This window comes from Chionomys nivalis, chromosome 1 (assembly GCF_950005125.1).
Source record: "Chionomys nivalis chromosome 1, mChiNiv1.1, whole genome shotgun sequence".
Classification (NCBI taxonomy): Eukaryota; Metazoa; Chordata; class Mammalia; order Rodentia; family Cricetidae; genus Chionomys; species Chionomys nivalis.
This window is the reverse complement of record NC_080086.1, coordinates 185,032,155-185,049,827: the sequence shown is the minus strand read 5'-3', so window position 1 is coordinate 185,049,827 and position 17,673 is coordinate 185,032,155. Positions and strand designations below refer to the sequence as shown.

The following is a 17,673-nucleotide window of genomic DNA, read 5'->3' as shown; positions in this document are numbered from 1 at the left end:
CCACACTGTGAAGAAAACTTTGGTCATAGTTCCTAAATGGGGAAACAGTTTCTGAGTGATGCCTTCACCCCTCTTCTCATAACCTAGAAGTGAGCTCGGAACCAAACACTTCTAAGTTCTCAAAGTCCAGCCCTTGTTCGCCATAGCTGCTTTACAAAATGCGGAGGCAGTTCCCCCAGCAGTCCGCCTTGTCCTAAGCAGTTACGTGATAGAGGGAAGGCCAGCTGCAGCTACATCACCATAGCTTCTGCCTGGCACGCTCTGGGTTCCAAAAAAAACAAAAAACAGTTGTTTGGAGCATTTTACACCTATCATGTTTCCTGAAATGTGTCCTTCGATGTTAGGAAGTTAAATGGAGAACGTTTTTGACAATCAATGTGGTTTGGGTGGATTCCGAAGTTACGCGATAGCAGGATCGTGTCGATGCTGCCTGTGTCCTCTGATGGTGGGAAACTGTCTTCCTGTAGGCATGCCAGCATCGCTCTAACTCGGAGATCATCTGCTGCACCACTCCTTCCCTGCAGCAGCTGGACCTGCAACTCCCCCTGAAGACCAAAGCCTTTTTCCTGTTGGACGGGGTCCTTTCCAAGCACTTTGATCTCGCTTTTGTGCATAATCCTGTGTTTAAGCCTTTTGAAAGGCCAGTGGTGATCTCAATGGGCAATGAAAATGTACTAGAAATTAAGGTAAGAATTGTTTAAAATACCTTCTTAAATGAACTTGAATCACATTGTTGACTTCATAGCCGTGTCAATAGAGCCATTGTATTGGGGCATTATATCTTATTCTATACCAACAAATATCAAAGCACTGAAAACAAATCTTTTTGGCATAAGACTAAAAGATGAGTGTAATTATGCATTGCTTTTTAATGAAGCATTTAAGACCCCTTCCTTGTGTATATATTGAAAAGTAACAAATGCTGAGCATAAATCTGTCAAACAGGCTCCCCATGATGCTATCCTGATGATGTTTTACGTTCCCTTGTGTGGTTCACCTAAATGTGCTTACCGGAAGATAAACAGTGAGGGCCTTGATGGAAATGCATTAGTTGCAGCTTTGTATTTCCTTATAGTATGTAGTTTGTGAAGTTCTCTCTCTCTCTCTCTCTCTCTCTCTCTCTCTCTCTCTCTCTCTCTCCCTCCCTCCCTCCCTCCCTCTCTCTCTCTCTCTGTGTGTGTATGTGTAGGCATACATGCCATAGCAAATATTTGAAGATCAGAGGCCAACTTTTCAGAGTTTTTTTCCCCTTTTCTCCTCGTACCTTGTTTCTATGGCATTCTCTCTCTCCTTATATGTGTGGGTATGATATTTTAGTAACTCTCTGGTAATTTTGTAAACATATGGTGTATGTTTACCATATTCACTCCCCCAGCTCTTCCTTTTAACTCCCCCCAGATACCTGCCCTCCCCCTCTTAATTTCATATCCTCTTTTTTTTAAGAGCCTAGCAAATCCAATCTCATATATTCACAGACGTGGGGACATCCACTGAAATGTACTTGTGGTTGACCTACCAGGACCACACTCTTAAATTATCTATCTCCAAAATGCCAACAGCTGTCAATGGCTCCTAGTTAGGGGTGCAGGCTCATGGGCAGGTTTTGTTCAAGCAACTGTGAGCCCATGAATGAAGAGTCCTCCCATGTCAGAAGTCACTCCTCCCCAACTCTGACTATGGCGTTCTTTCTACCCCTTTTTCTGAGATGTAGTCCATGAAGCTTAGAGAGGAGAGGGTGATATACATGTTCCATTTGAGACCGGTTCTGAGTTTCTCTGTGAATCGTTATCCAACATACAAAGACAGTCACCTAATAAAGTCTGAGGGCTACAACCTGTTTAGCACAATAATGAGTTCTCCCCCTTATGGGTTTTAGCCCCATTTTTTAAGATTTTTTTTTTTTTAAGTTTTTGAGTCAGGGTTTCTCTGTGAAACAGTCCTGGCTGTCCTGGTACTCACTCTGTAGACCAGGCTGGCCTCACACTCATAGAGATCCACCTGCTTCTGCCTCCGAAGTGCTGGAACCAAAGGTGTGTGCCACCACTGCCCGGCAACCTGTACTTTCTGAGCAATCTCTTGTCTCTGCCTCCTAGCACTTAGGAGAACCGTGATAACAGATGCATGGCACAGCCTCCAGCTTTCTACATTGACTTTGGAGAGTTAACTTACCTTTACCCACAGGACCATTTCATAGATGTGGTCAAACATAAGCTGTTTTATAAATGGATCTGGATTCCTACCACCTTGGGAATACATTAGCTCCTGAAAACATAATAACAGAGCACCTTGTCCAGACAGCCTGCTGTAGACAAATATCACTAAAGGCAGGCTAGGGTTTGAGAAGTAATGGAATAAGCAGATTACAGAAGGAGGACTCGAATCAGCTCTCTGGCCTCGTTTCAGTTAATTTTACATCGGATAAAAAGAAAACTAGCAAAATGATCAAGATTTGAATTTTCCATAGTCCACCTAATTAGCAAAATATTCATCCTTCGCAGCCCGTTGTCTGAGACACTGGAAATGTTTGTCTTCAGAGAGCATTTGAGTGTGAATATGAGCAACGCAAGCGGCAGAGTAGCCCTTACTCAGGTGTGATGTGGCAGCACGGGTCATCTCCAAGCGAGTGACATTTCCGCTGAAATAGTTCTGCTCTCTCGGGGAGATTTTTATCTCTGAACTAACTCACGCGCAAGTGCACACTCACACAATCGCTAACCTCTCTGTTGCATTTTGTACAATAATTAAGGAAACCCAGCATGAAATTAAATGGAAAAACCTGCTTCACTGAACAGTGTGTTTGCCACACCGAAGTTCTTTCATCTGCTGCTTTAATTAGTTTTAGAAAAAAGAGAAAGAGCTTTTTATCACTTCCTCTTTTTTTTTCCTCAATAAAACTAATCTAGTGTGACGTTTCGCTTTCAACAATTACTGTGTTTGCTGTTTGAAAGATTCCATTTGGCTTTTCTTGATGAAAACAAAGGTTTGTGTGTAAATAGTCTTAAGCCCCCCCCCCATATTCCTATTCCAGTGTCTATGATGGACAGATTAGATACAAGGGGTTCTTTATCTACCCTTTCAAATCCAGTGTTTGGTGGAAGAGAAAACTTCTTTTTCTATAAATTAAACAGCAGTGATTCAATGCCCCATGAAGTTGTTGGACCAAGAAAAGCATGGCTTGACGTCATCCTAAGTCTGTCAACGGTGTTTCCAACATGGCCCAACGTCCCCGGAGACCTGCACAAAGCAGTCCCTTTTCTTGACTATGTAAAGTTCACTCATTTTCTCTAACAAGTCTATAGCACTTGCCATGTCCCAGCGCTGTGTTCCCGTGGTGACAGCGCAGCTTGGGGCGATTGTTTTAGTGACACGATCTGCTCTTTTCCCATACTTCATTTTCTGTGCGTACAGGAGGAAATCTAAGGTGTGTGAACCTATTTGCTGTGGCAGCAGTTTAATCCTTTATCGGTTTCTAAAATAGATCACTTTGAACTCTCTGCCTCTCTTGGACCCCAAGTGGAGTGTCTTTGTTAAAACGCTTTCTTGTACTTGTTTTACTGCCATTGAAGACATGAGTGCACAGTGCATTTGTCTCCCGTTAATGAAAGTGATGTGGTGCTAAAATGTGGTTTGGCTGTAGGGTGCTCAGCTGACTCAATTATCAACACTAGTAAAAGAAAAAAGTGGAAGCTGGAAAAGTGGTTCAGTGGTTAGGACTATCTACTCCTCTTAAAGAAGACCTGAGTTCAGGATTGGTTCCCAGCACCCACGCCAGAGGCCTCACAATTACCTGCAACTCTAGTTCCAGAGGATCCTGTTCACTCTCTGGACAATGCCAGTACCTGCACTCAAAATACCCACGCTAAAAAACACACACATGCACAAAACCAAGAAGAAAAAGGAAGAAGAGGAGGAGAGGGGAGGCAGGGAGGGGTGGAGAAGGAGGATGAAGAAAGAAGAGAAGGAGGAAGAGAAAGAGAAGAAGGAGGGGGGCATGAGGAGGGGGAGGAGGAGAAGTGATTGATAGTTAGGGGCAGTGGCACCTGACTGTATGACTGAAACCCCATTGTGGGTAACTGAGATAGGAAGATAAGGGTTCTAGGCCAGGGGAAAAAAGGGAAAGCAAGATCTATGGGGAATTATACAATGAAATTTGTTGTTTACTGCCAAGAGGAGCTCACATTCCTCAACCAGATATACCGATAAGAATCCTTGGTTTTGAACGGGTCGTGATAGTTTTCAATCCCAGAGGGGAGCTCTGCCTCAGTGACTTATTTGGCCTGGTAACTATACAAAGGGGATAAGCACATTCAGTGCAAAAGAACCCAATAAGACGAATTATTGGTCTCTCCTAGTAATAGATCAGGAACCTATAGATGTTTGAGGTAGTTCAAGTCCACCAGGACGTCTGTGAGTGTCACAAACAGTCTCTTTGTGAGTGCACATTGGGGTACTGCCAACCATAGTGCTCGTGTTTAAGAAGGACTTTACAGTCAACAGAAGGATTTTTGTGTATGTTATTTCATTTAAATCTTATGTGGCCCTTGGAGGTTAGGAGGTCAGTGAGTATTGTCCCCATTAATAAATAAATCAGCCAGCAGGTTCAGGAATATTGACTTAATTGTCTTGGTGTCCCCCAGAGAGCTAACAGCAAGACTGAAACTCAAACTCAACTCTCCTGAGTCCATATTCCATGCAAATCACTGAGTTAGTGTTTCTCTTTCATTTAATGAATATAAAAATATTTTTCAAAATAGTGAAATTTTCTATCATGTGACAATAGATTCTACACCCTTATTTGAGTGAAATAGCTCTAAACATTTTTATTAAAAAATTTATTTTTTAAGAGAGAAAACAAACTTTCTTTTTTCATTTTACATAGCAATCCCAGTTCCCACTCCCTCCCCTTCACCTTCTTCCCCACCCCAACTCACCCCCATCCCCTCCTTAGAGAGGGTAAGGCACATTGCTTTGGGGAACGTCCAAGGCCCTCCATACTATATCTAGGCTGAGCAAGGTATTCCTCCAAAGAGAATGGGTTCCCAAAAAGCCAGTACAAGCCGAAGGATAAATCCTGGTGTTGCCGACAGTGACCCTGCAGTCTGCCCCAGCCATACATCTGTCACTCACATTCAGAGGGTCTACTTTGGTCCTATGTTGGTTCCTTCCCTGTCCGGCTGGAGTTGGTGAGCTCACATTAGCTCAGGTAGACTGTTTCAGTGGGTGTCCTCATCATGATCTTGTCTTCTTTGCTCATATTCTCACTCCTCCCACTCTTCAACTGGACTTTGGGAGCTCAGCACAGTGCTCTGATGTGGCTCTCTGTCTCTGTTTCCATCATTTGCTGGATGAAAGTTCTATGGTGGCATTTATACATTCATCAATCTGCCTACAGGGCAAGGCCAGTTCGGTCACCCTCTCCTCTACTGCTTAAGATCTTAGCTGGGGTCATCCTTGTGGATTCCTGGGAATTTTCTAGAGCCAGGTTTCGTGCTAGTCCATAATGGCTCCCTCAGTCAAAATATCTCTTTCCTTACTCTCTCATCTCTGTTCTTCCTCCATCTCAATTATCCCATTCCCTCAACATCTCTTCCCAGCTCCCCTTCTCTCCTCCTCTTCTCCTTCTGCCCTCCCTTCTTTCCCCACCCCCATAATCCCGATTTTATCAGGGGATCTTGTCTATTTCACTCTAAACATTTTTAAGTTTTATTTTAACTGTGTGTTTGTGTGGTGTGTGTGTGTGTTTACAGAATGAGTGTGAGTACCTGTGGAGTCAAGAAGACAGCAGATCCCAGGAGCTAGAATTATAGGCCATGTTATAAGTCATGTAGGTGTTGAAAACTGGGCTCAGGTTCTCTGGAAGAAGAATAAGTGCTCTTACCCACTGAGCCATCTCTCTAGCCCTGCTCTAAACTTTCTTCAAATATCTAAAATTTGAATAAAGAATCATTATGTTTTCCCCTGGTTTTTTTATATAAGTTTTTGCAATGAATAGATTCTATAGAAAGAAGTGCCCTATTCAATGCTGGAACAGGACTACTTCTGGCTGTCCTGGGGGTTTGTGTTACCCTAGAGCTGTGCTCTAGGTGCATGTAGCGATAGGCATGCTTCAAAAGTCATTTCTGAAAACTCAGTTCAAAGAGAGAGGAGAGCAAGAACCTCATTAAAAAAAAAAAAAAAAAAAAAAGTAGTTCAAGATGAGCCACAGCAAGATTTAGAGACTTGAACTGATACCGTGAACATGAGAACAAGTATGGGGGTCACAGGTAAGGAACCAGACATCACTGTCTGGGCACTAAGGACATATAGAAAGGAGTACCACTCGGGACCAATCCAATCAGCCTGGTGCCCCAGCCAGCTAAAGGTTGGCCTATTCCCTTCTCTCGGTAGCATACTGCAGGCCAATCCCATTGTGCTAGCATGAGGTCAGATTTCCCTCCTTTCTTCTCGTCATTTGGCCCAGCATCCAGAGGTACTCATGTTTATGGTGTTCATACTTTATTCTCAAGCAGTATTTCCCCGAGATGCACACATTGATAGGCTTTCTATGGGGGGAAAGGTACCTCAGGCACATAGGAGGTGCTTGTGTTAACACACTATCTCAGGAAGGGTCTCTAAATAAAGACTCCCTTTAGTGATGAAATTAGTTGAATTTTGGTCCATCCAGATTTTCTAGCATTTCCTAGACGCTATTCCCCCGGTTCCCTGCAGATATCCTGTGGGGTTGGTTTGACGCTTTCTGAGACAGAATTTTGGCCTGAATTCTATAGAGAAGGGCTCAGATTCTCTAAGTGAAGTGTAATGCCACCACAGCAGCCACCAGGTCTCTGGTTGTCTGTTGCTAACACCCTCACTGCACGGCTTCTGTCTAGCTAGCAGCCTGTACCTCACGCTGTCATTGGTGAACTCTCCTGTGGCTGCCTGACTACAAACACTTGCCAGATCTTGTCAACTAGAGTGGTGCTTTAATAAATACTACCCACCTTTACTTCTTTCTATTCTGTTCTGTCACCGTCATGAATGAGTGGCATCCCAAAACCTGAATGGGGGTAAGGGGATTGTAGCGCGATTTCTAGCTGGTCTTTGGAGAAGCAGAGCCGTCAGTCACTAGTTCTTACCTCTATGGAAAGATCAGACCAAAGAGAGTATCCAGTCTCTTTAAGTCCTCTGAATGCCCTAATCTCCTGTCTCCTCCTGCCTTATATTCCTCTCTCCACCCAGCCATATCCCTCCCTGTCGCCACCTCCCCAGTCCTAGGAATAAAGGTGTGTGACTCCCAAATACTGCGATTAAAGGTGTGTGTGCTGCCACCGCCTGGCCTCTATGGCTAACTAGTGGCACCTCACACTCTGATCCACAGACAAGCTTTATTTGTTATAGCACAAACAAGATGTCACCACTGGGGACAAATGGGCAGTCACTGGCTTTTGTTTTAGCATCTCAGTGGCAGGCAGAAGCTCCTATCGATTTGCAGTAACTGGACCTGGCGCTAACACTCATTGGGTGGTAAGTAGATTTTGTGTCAGATAGAATTTGCTTAGCTTTGTGGCTCAGACCCTTCTTAAAGCTTAGCTTCCCTCATATAAATCAGCAATGACAAAATACCCGGAGTCTTTACAGGCTAGAATGAGATCGTTGGCATTTGAGCTGCTCTTTGTGTCTACGGAATTGAAGTTCTCACTCATGCCATTCTCACTCATTCACTCTCGCTTGAATGCCTGCCGAACTGAGCTGATTTTTCGCGTGTATTCTTCTACTTAATAACTAGTCGATATCAATAATGAAAGTTTTAAACCTCTCTTCCCTGGCTTAATAAAGCTACACTTACTTTAAATACAAAAATTAAGCTGCATCTATTTTTATTCTTCCTGCTTTGATATCAGTTCCTCTTTTATTGTCACGGCTGCTGGGACGGCTCTTACTGTATCTATGTTTTCAACTTTAGAAGCAGCTTTCATATACAACGCTGGTGGTAACACATTCTCTAAGTCAGTACTCATCGCGAGCTCCTTGATGGTTATGAATCAAGAAGGATTCAGTCTTTCGGCTCTTTATTCTTCTGTTGTAAGATCCTAGGAGATCCTAAGCCTGAAAAAATGAGTTCTGGAGGGGGCATGCGTTGCAGGCCTCCCTTCCCCCACCCTTAGCTATTACCTAAGCCCACAAGGCACATGTGAGTGCTTCTCCCATAAATCAAGCCCTCCAGCTCTTTAATCTCTTCTCTCTGTCATTCTCTGAATTCCCTCCAATCTGTGAGTAAGGCCTGCGCCCTTCCTAGACCTAACCAACAAGTTGTCATTTCAAGCCCCAAAGTGACCCGTGAGATTTATGTGCTTCTCTGTTGAATTACCCTGTGTGGCTGACCTAGATCAATAGATTGCTCCTAGCGCCTCTGGAAATATGATAAGGATAAGGTTTGTCTGCATTCATTTCTTCCACGGGTTCTTGGAATATAAAGAAGCACCTTCTTTCAGGTATTCCTCTTTCTAGAAAGATATCTGACCTTCCCACCTTAAAATCCATGAGGTACTGTAAGGGAAGCAGTTGGTGGACACACTCAGTATGTAAAACAAAGTTGCAGGGCTGAGCTGTCTCTATTAGGAGCTGTTCTTTGTCCATAAGAAAAATAGTAATAGGTTTTGATAGCTCTCTCCTCCAAGTAACAACCTGTTTAATAAATAACTATTCATTAAGTCTTGGTATGAAAAATTGTATTTATGTTTGCACTTCTTTCCTGAGGCTAATGATTGGTCTCTTGAACAAAATGTTGATGTTTTAAACATTCCTGATGCTAACTCAAGTTAACTATGTCAAATTGGGTAATGTTTAAAAGTCCTCGAGTAACTATATAATTGTTCAAAATAATGTAATTGTGCTCTCAAGTCGTAATGATTGCATCTTCAGGGAATTTCTTTGAAATAAATTTACTTATGTACAGCGTTCAACCAGGCAAGAAGAATGAAAAGGAATTTCCCAGCCAAACAGCTAAAGGAATGTATCGATGGGGCATTATATTAGCTCTCTGGAGATGAGACCTTGGCATTGGTATTTTTCAAAGCATTCCATGTGATTCTAAAAGTGAATCATTACAAAAGGCAGTGTTAAGCAATTCAACAGGCTTAGCCACTAAACTCAAAATGGCTTTCTTTTCTTCAAACACCCATACTGGGCCTGAAGACAGTTTTCAAAATAAGGACATAAGATCCCCTTTCCTGTTCTCTAAATTCAGTCTGTTGGGATAGCGCATCTTCTCATCCCTGCCTTGTTTGTGTCCTGAAATGCTCACACTCCCTTTCAGCCGGCTCAACGCCCCCTTAAAATGAGTACCGTAAAAATCAGACGTCTTGGAAAACATCCGCTACGTTCGCTGTGTTCTTGTGTGCCTTCTAAACTTACCAGCGTTCCTGCTGACCTGTGGAGTGTTAATGACCTTTTCGTTTTGTTTTCTCTTTCCCTTTCAGGGAAATGATATTGACCCTGAAGCAGTCAAAGGTGAAGTGCTGAGAGTTGGAAATCGGAGCTGTGAGAGCATACACTGGCACTCCGAAGCTGTTTTATGTACAGTCCCCAATGACCTGCTGAAACTGAACAGCGAGCTAAATATAGAGGTGGGGTTCCTGCATGCCTTTCATGATGTAAATAAGGATGCCGGTGTAATTATGTCACCAGGAGGCTTAAAATAAATCATTAAGGCTCATTTGTGTGTTGACTTTGGCTCATCAGCTCAGCCTCAGTTCCTAGCTGTGATTTGAGAAATGTTGAGGTTTTTTTTTTTTTTTTTTTTTTTTTGTTACACTGTCTCTTTCCCCTGGATTAGAAGTGTAGTCTCAGAAGCCATCTTACCAACACTACTTCTCCGCCATCGCATACTCTTGCCAACATGTGCTGTCATTCTCAGAAGGCACAAGGACAAACGCAAGAGAGCCCCTTTTTCCTGTCTTCACCCAGTCAAGAGGCCTTCCCGTGTCAGTGGTACCAACACATGGAACTCTGTACATAAAAGGAGATAGAGCTATGTCTGCTTGGCAGAGGAAGGTGGAAACTCAATTGTTGAATACTATCTTCTTCCACGTACATGGCTAAATCAGACAACACAGAACAAGAATATGCCTTCAGGCCGGGCAGTGGTGACGCACGCCTTTAATCCCAGCACTTGGGAGGCAGAAGCAGGCGGATCTCTGTGAGTTCGAGACCAGCCTGGTCTACAAGAGCTAGTTCCAGGACAGGCTCCAATACCACAGAGAAACCCTGTCTCAAAAAACCAAAAAAAAAAGCCGGGCATTGGTAGGCGCACGCCTTTAATCCCAGCACTTGGGAGGCAGAGGCAGGCGAATCTCTGTGAGTTCAAGTCCAGCCTGGTCTACAAGAGCTAGTTCCAGGACAGGCTCCAAAACCACAGAGAAACCCTGTCTCGAAAAACCAAAAAAAAAAAAAAAAAAAAAAAGAATATGCCTTCATTATTTTTAATATTCTATTTTGATATAGCTTACATACCATACAATTCGCCACTTGAAGTATACAATTCAATAGACTAGATATGGCGTGATTGTTGATTTCTTTAAATAGTGGTAACACGCATATATCATAAAATTTCCCTTTTTATTAATTTTAAATGTACAATTCAGAGACATGAATTGTATTTGTCATAGGAGTAACGATCAGTGTTGTATAACTCAAAAACCTTCCCAAGCAGATGCTGCGTATCCAGTGAACAAGAATGCCATACCCTAATCTCCAACAGCCCATGTCACCTCTAATCTTTTGTTCTCTATGAATTTGCTGATCTAGGTATTTCATTCAAGTCAAATCGTACCATATTTGTATTTTGGCATCTGGCTCATTTTACTTGGCAAGTGTTTTGTAGTTCATTCCATTTTATGTCTGATTGATGTCTTATGTATATCAGATATTGCTTGCCCAAGAAAAAGTAGTTTTCAGGGGCTCCTGAAGTCTTCTCAAGATGTTAGGAAATGGAAATGTACAAAAGAATTACAAAATCTGAGACTGAATGTAGAAATTAGAGGAGAAATTTCAAAATGACCTTTAATCTTAAAAAAATCACAAAGCCCTGGGGCTGGAAGAAATGACGACGAGATTATTATCAAAGTGAAATAAAGATAACACGAGGCTTTATTATCCTATTAGAATATGATTTTCCTTCCTATGAGAAATCTTTTCTGCTATGCACTCCACCCTCCACAAATGGGACATAATTACTTTTTATTGGTTCATACTTCTATGGTATCGTTAGAATAACTACCTATCCATTTCCCTTCGTATATTTTTTAGTTCCTCAAGATCAAAGACTATTATTATTTATCTAAGTATCATAGCTGTGCTTCAGTTAATCAGTATTTCCTAATTACCTGAACACTGGAGCAAATTTGAGGAATATCTTGTTCTGAATGTCATAATGCAACTTCTAGAATGATGACCACGAGGTGCTAATGGGAACACAGAGGAACTTTGGTTCCACATAGATAGTATATTTTGTATCAGTCTTGGCCAAATTCTTACTTTCCCTTCTTATTTTTTCTAGTGGAAGCAAGCAATCTCTTCAACTGTCCTTGGAAAAGTGATCGTTCAACCAGATCAGAATTTCTCAGGATTGATTGTCGGTGTGGTCTCAATATCACTAATCCTTCTATTATTACTCGGGCTCTTTCTGTGGCTGAGAAAGAGAAAGCATATTAAAGGTGCATATTTTGGTATTGTCTAAGAAACTGCTGTAGAAGTACAGTGATTATATTCAATATTGCCATGAGGACATATGGGTTGTATAATAAACATTCATGTAGCCTGTGACTTCTGGGCACGGAGACCTGTGATAACCAAGTCTTTAACAAGTTTTCTCTTTCTCTCTGTTTTAAGATCTGGGCAGTGAATTAGTTCGCTATGACGCAAGAGTACACACTCCTCATTTGGATAGGCTTGTAAGTGCCCGAAGTGTAAGTCCAACTACAGAGATGGTTTCAAATGAGTCTGTGGACTACAGAGCTACTTTTCCAGAAGGTATAATTCGATTTACTATCCTGAGAAATACCTATACATAGACCTCTTTGAACTATGCCATTGTTCTTGCTTTTTGCTTTTTGCTCATAATTTTATACAAGTAGGGAAAAAAAAAGGTTGATCTTTGCCAAAAAAAAAAAAAAACTTAACTTGATGCAGAATTGCGTGGCCTCCACTTTAAAATCAAACTCATGCAGGTATCATATTGGAATTTTAGCATCTGCAAGCTTTCTGATCACACACAGCTGGATTCACATTAGAATCATTTGAGCAAAGTCACTTATCTCAGGGCAATGCTTAAAGAATCTAGACGCTCTCTTTAACCATTCAGGAAGAGTATAGTTATAAAATACTTCTATTTAAATATAAATTTAAAATGCTATATTTGGGAGAAAAAAAACTTTTGAATTATACCATTAGTAGCCTTTTGAAGCTTTTTCAGTGAGCATGGCTTTTACCCACAGCCATCTATGACCCAAATATATTTTGAGTCGTATCCAAGAAAAACCTCCAGTGGTGCTATTCATCAACATCATCTGCTTTGCAAAACAGCAGTCCAAAGAATGGGCAGGTTGGCCAGGGCATTTCACATTGTTTTATTTAAACTCGTCTTGCACAAAGCCAAATGTCCATATTGTATCAGGGCCATTATCTTTAGAAGTTCCAGGACATGAGTCAAGTGCAAGCATTTCCCTGTTGAATATTTACCACGGGGTAAATAAAGTGAGTCACAGACAGTTGTGGATACCGAGGAGTCAGAAGCTGCTCATCAGGCAAAGGCACCAGCAGTGAGACAGGCAGTATTCGAAGGTTCTCACCGCTTGCTGCCCTTCCTGAGACTTACGTTGGTTCTCTGGAGATTTTTGAATGCCCCAAGTGACTCTAGTCACTGTTGGAAAGAAATCAAGCTTAGTGCATGCTTTTAAAATTTAGATATAATTAGTTTTTCATATCCATGTTTTATAGCTCTAACCTGGGATTTTGAGGTTTGCAACTAATTGCTTCTTAAAAAGCTATTCTCAGTGGGGGAGAGGACTGCCTATGGAAAGTTTACATCCCCAGAAAGAGGACCTGAGCTCCTGAGTTTGTATCTACAGAGCTCACGTAAAAGTCACATGGCCTGGACCTGTCGGGCGCCAATCCTAAGAGTCCCTTGGCTGAGCAGCTGCAAATTCAGTTAGGGAAATAAGGTGGAAGTGATTGAGGAAGACACCCAATACTGACCTCTGACCTCCACACACATGCACAGTGTGTATACACACACAAGCACACACATATGGTTTTCTTCATCTTTAAATTGTGTGGTGTGTGTGTTTATACACACATCTGTATGTGTATGGCCAGAGGAAAGTTCTGTGACGATGGTTCTCTCCCGCCACCTTTACGTGGTTTCCAGGTATCAAATTTAGCTCACTAGGCTTATAAGCAATTACATTTATTTCCTCAACCAGCTTGCTTTCTCACTTTTAAAATTATTATTGTTGTTGTTATTATTCTGTGTGCATGTGTGTGTGCGTGCATGTGTTCATGCCTGTATGTGTAATATATGTAAGATTTCTTAATCGTCTACATTCCTCACTTGCCAAACGTTTGTCACATGGCTAAGAAAACAAACTCCTGTTTGCTTTGAATCTGCTTCTTGGAGACAGGAATAGTTAAATGGGAAAAGAGGGATACCCAAATGGAAGATCAGGAGGGCCTGGAGATCCAAACCTGTCCCATAGCAAGTGCAGACCTTTCTTTCTGTAGCTGGTGAGAACAGTTTTTGCCATGGAGACCCAGAAGTCTGAGTCTACATGGATGCTCTATATTGGCGTCTCTGTGTACTTGAATTTAACAAAGGCTCCGCTCCATCTGTAGAACTTCCCTTCAGGAGGACCTTTGTTCCCTAGGCCCTTGGGAACTTACAGCTCTGCTCTCTGGGTGCAAAGGTCTGGAAAGTGAGAAGGAAGGAGCTGGGTTAGAGAAGCCCCATTTGCATGTGTGATGGCTAGGGAAGGTTGGAGAACCTGATTCCTTGCCATTGAAGGAGCAGCCAAGAAATGGAGTCTTCCTTTTTTTATTTACCCAACCAGCTTTGGAGGAGCCTCTTAAATGGTCTAGAGCCTTCCACTGAGGTTGCATTCTTTTTTTGATTTGTAATACTGATTATTATGACTCTAAAGGCCCCTCTGAAACATTTCTGGAGGCAGTTTTGAGACTTACTGCCTGGCTAAGTAAGTATTATTAACAGAAAGATATACTAAGGAAAACACTAAACATGCGTAAGTGAGGTTAGACAGGACATCATCAGCTTTGCCGTGTTCTGATTCTCTTGTTTGTTTGCAAGCAAACAATATCGTGTGATGGAGAACCGCTCACCTAACCTTCCCTTCATCTCGCACACGCAAACACACATGCACGCATGCATGCACACACAAGCCCAAGCATACCCACCCTGCCGGCCAGATGCTGTGATCCTAGTGTCCTACCACTGATGTGGGTGATGGGAAGGGCAAAGCAGCAAGTGGCTTCTGTCTCATTTGGGATTAAGAGCACTCAGTGCCACAGCCCCTTGACTTTGGCATGAAAGCGCCATTCCTTAGCAAAAGAAACCTTACTTAAAGTTCTCACAGTGCTTTGGTTGTAAAGATGGGCTAATGGGAAACAGCCATGCTCAAATCTCCTCAAATGAACAGTGATATAGCACACTAACACAGTCCGAACTGTCTGCTCTTAGTAGCCGTAACACTCTGTGACCACTACCACAGCTGAGAACTTACCACTACTGTGCAAGGCTCTTGGTTCTGAGAATGTAGCTTTCTGTATTTCCAGCAATATACAATTATAGATACATGTTGAAATGGCATAACCCAAAATTTTTAAATCAAAAGTCACTTTAAAACTCTATAAGAGCTGTGTGTGTGTGTTGCTGACACATGAGTCTGTGGGTGCAAGTCCATGTGTCTACATGTGGAGGCCAGAGTAAGATGGCATGTGCCTTCTCTATAGCTCTTGGCCTTATTCCTTTAGGACAAGGTCTGTCACTGTTCCTGATTCACCTTATTTGCGAGCCTGACTGGAAGCTCTTAGGATCCATCTGCCTTGGCTCCCCAATGCTATTTTGCTTATGTGGGAACTGGGGATATTTGAACTGACATCCTCCTGCGTGTAAAGCAAGTGTTCCTACCTACTGAACCATCTCCCCAGTCCTTAGTACTTAGGATGCTTTGAAGAAGTATCAGGTTTAAAAGTTTTATATTTTCCATTACAAATTTCAGATTGATCAGGGATGACCAACCAATAAAGTCCATGCAAAATCTAAGAAAATTCAATTTCTGAACAATTTCTGATTCCAAGTATTTTTGAAATGGGCATTCAGCTTGTACTGATTGTATGTATTTTGCTACACATATTTCCTTGTCTAGGAATTCATATAGGTCTCTATAATATTAATAATTTCCATATAAGTGGTCATCTCAGAGAGCATTTTTTTTTTCGTTTTCTTTATCAGTGGGCAATTGCTTAACCACTTTTGCTACTTCTGGTTCTTTCTCTTTTTAATATAATATTTTTATTAATTCTTTGAGAATTTCATACAATATGTTTTGATTACTTTCACCCTCACTCCTCCCCCTGCTTCCCTACCCCCACACATATTTTATTTCCTCTTTTTTTTAATAACTAATATAGTCCAATACGTGCTGCCAATATACTCCTGGGGGTGGGGCCGTATAGTCAAGCATGGTATTCACTGGGGCCTTCACCCTTAAGGAAAACTTACTCTTTTCCCTAGAAGCCATCACTTCTCCACACTGCTTCTAATTTTTAAAAGTGGACTACATTTAGAAATGAACTTCAAGCATGACTTTTTGTTATTAATCAAACAAGAAATATCCAAGGAAACCAACAGGACCAACAAGCTTTACAAAAAGAGCATTTCTAAGCACTTTATAAACTGTGTTTCTATACAAATATCTATGCATATATAACCTTTTCCTAATTCATTACCATTTTTTCTCAAGACCTTCTTTTGTAAAGGGTGCTCCTGGCCTCACTGAACTCAGTGATTTCTTCAATGTTAAAATCCACATTTCACTACTTTAGTGATCCCCTTTGCCACCCCTGATGCCTGCTGCAGGGGGTGAGGTTTCACAGCTGTGTCTATGTGCTTTATCTTACAGACCAGCTTCCCAACTCCTCTCAGAATGGAGCGTGCAGACAAGTACAGTATCCTCTGGCGGATCTGTCCCCCATCCTCACGAGCGGAGATTCTGATATATCCAGCCCATTACTACAAAATACTGTCCACATTGACCTCAGCGCTCTAAATCCAGAGCTGGTCCAGGCAGTTCAGCATGTAGTGATTGGGCCCAGTAGCCTGATTGTGCATTTCAATGAAGTCATAGGAAGGGGTAAGTGTTTCCACTCAGCTCTCTGTTAAATACAATTTTCCACTAAGTCTTTTATCTCCTGGTTTGCAGATTAGGAACTTAGGCAATGCCAAGGGCTTCTGACAGAGCACTGATAATGAGGTGTTCAAGTTTTGTCCTGCAGAAATGCAGACTTACAGCTCGTCCTTGGAGACTTTCCTGTGCACGGAAACTACTGGATAACATCCCCAACATGGGAGTAAATAACCCCATTTCTCCCTCATCTTTCTCACACTAACTACAGTTGCTTGGAAAGTGCCATTCACCTACTCATAAAAATCAGGCCAATTTCTTCACTCCTTTGTCCCTCCCGCCTTTTCTGTGAGAGCAGTAGCAATGTCTACGAAGTCCTAGTGTAGAGTAGCCTGTGCACTGCTGGACAGCGTCAGATGGCAGGGAATTTATAGCCCTGACCTGATCCGAGGCAACATATATTATCTCCACAGTACACTCCAATTTTCTTCACACAGAAAATGACTATTTGCAATAAGCTAGCCAGAGCATCAATAACTGCAAGCACAAACAATATTGGAGGAAATATTGGTCAAGAACAAGAAACCAACCAGCAGCGAGTACTGACTCCTGGTCCCTTTTATTCTAAATGCTTTGGACTGACAGGGCTACTGGCCATGTGTGAACGCTGGTCCTCCACAGCATCCTCTCATACTCCAGAGCTGAGCTGTGAGTGAGTTGCTTCGCCCTGAAAAGTGGCCTCTGTGCACAAGTGTGCATCTGCGTTTTATTGCTAGCCTGTAAATCCAGTAAGTGTGCCTGTGCTGGAGTATACAGCTTCACTAATTGTCTTCTCGCTCCAGGCATTGTAAAATCAGAACATTCCTTATCAAGGACAGTGTTAACATGGTCATTATTTCTCTGAAGTCGTAGCCATTAAGAAGCCATCAATATTAACTACTGCTTATTTATTATATGTTTTTCAAGAAAAATTGTGAACACTCGTGAGCATGGGCTGATCATATTCATCTTAGTGTCATAAGCGGGTAACCCCATGCCTGATACTCACATACTGAGCACTCAGGACAGCTTGCATGACTCCATGAATTAACTGAACGGCTTACACAGCTATCAGGCATTTGACACCTCTGGGAAAAATTACTGCCGCTGTTGAAAGGCTACTATCGGGGAAGTGAGTTGGTAAAGTCAGAGGGAAGGGCATGCGGTGACTCAGAGGGGATCTACTTCACCTAGGCAGCTGCCTCTTGATTCCTGCCAGCCCGACTTACTTATTAACCAG

General features: G+C 42.2%; 1 protein-coding gene across 1 annotated transcript in view; it reads left to right on the top strand.

Annotated features, from left to right (window-relative positions):
- Met (MET proto-oncogene, receptor tyrosine kinase) overlaps nucleotides 1-17,673 on the top strand; it is a 110,695-nt gene that overhangs the window by 73,841 nt on the left and 19,181 nt on the right. The window contains exons 11-15 of the mRNA XM_057768188.1: nucleotides 468-686; nucleotides 9,459-9,605; nucleotides 11,537-11,693; nucleotides 11,869-12,009; nucleotides 16,173-16,403. Coding sequence (XP_057624171.1) covers nucleotides 468-686; nucleotides 9,459-9,605; nucleotides 11,537-11,693; nucleotides 11,869-12,009; nucleotides 16,173-16,403 — 895 coding nt within the window. The remainder of the gene's footprint in view (nucleotides 1-467; nucleotides 687-9,458; nucleotides 9,606-11,536; nucleotides 11,694-11,868; nucleotides 12,010-16,172; nucleotides 16,404-17,673) is intronic.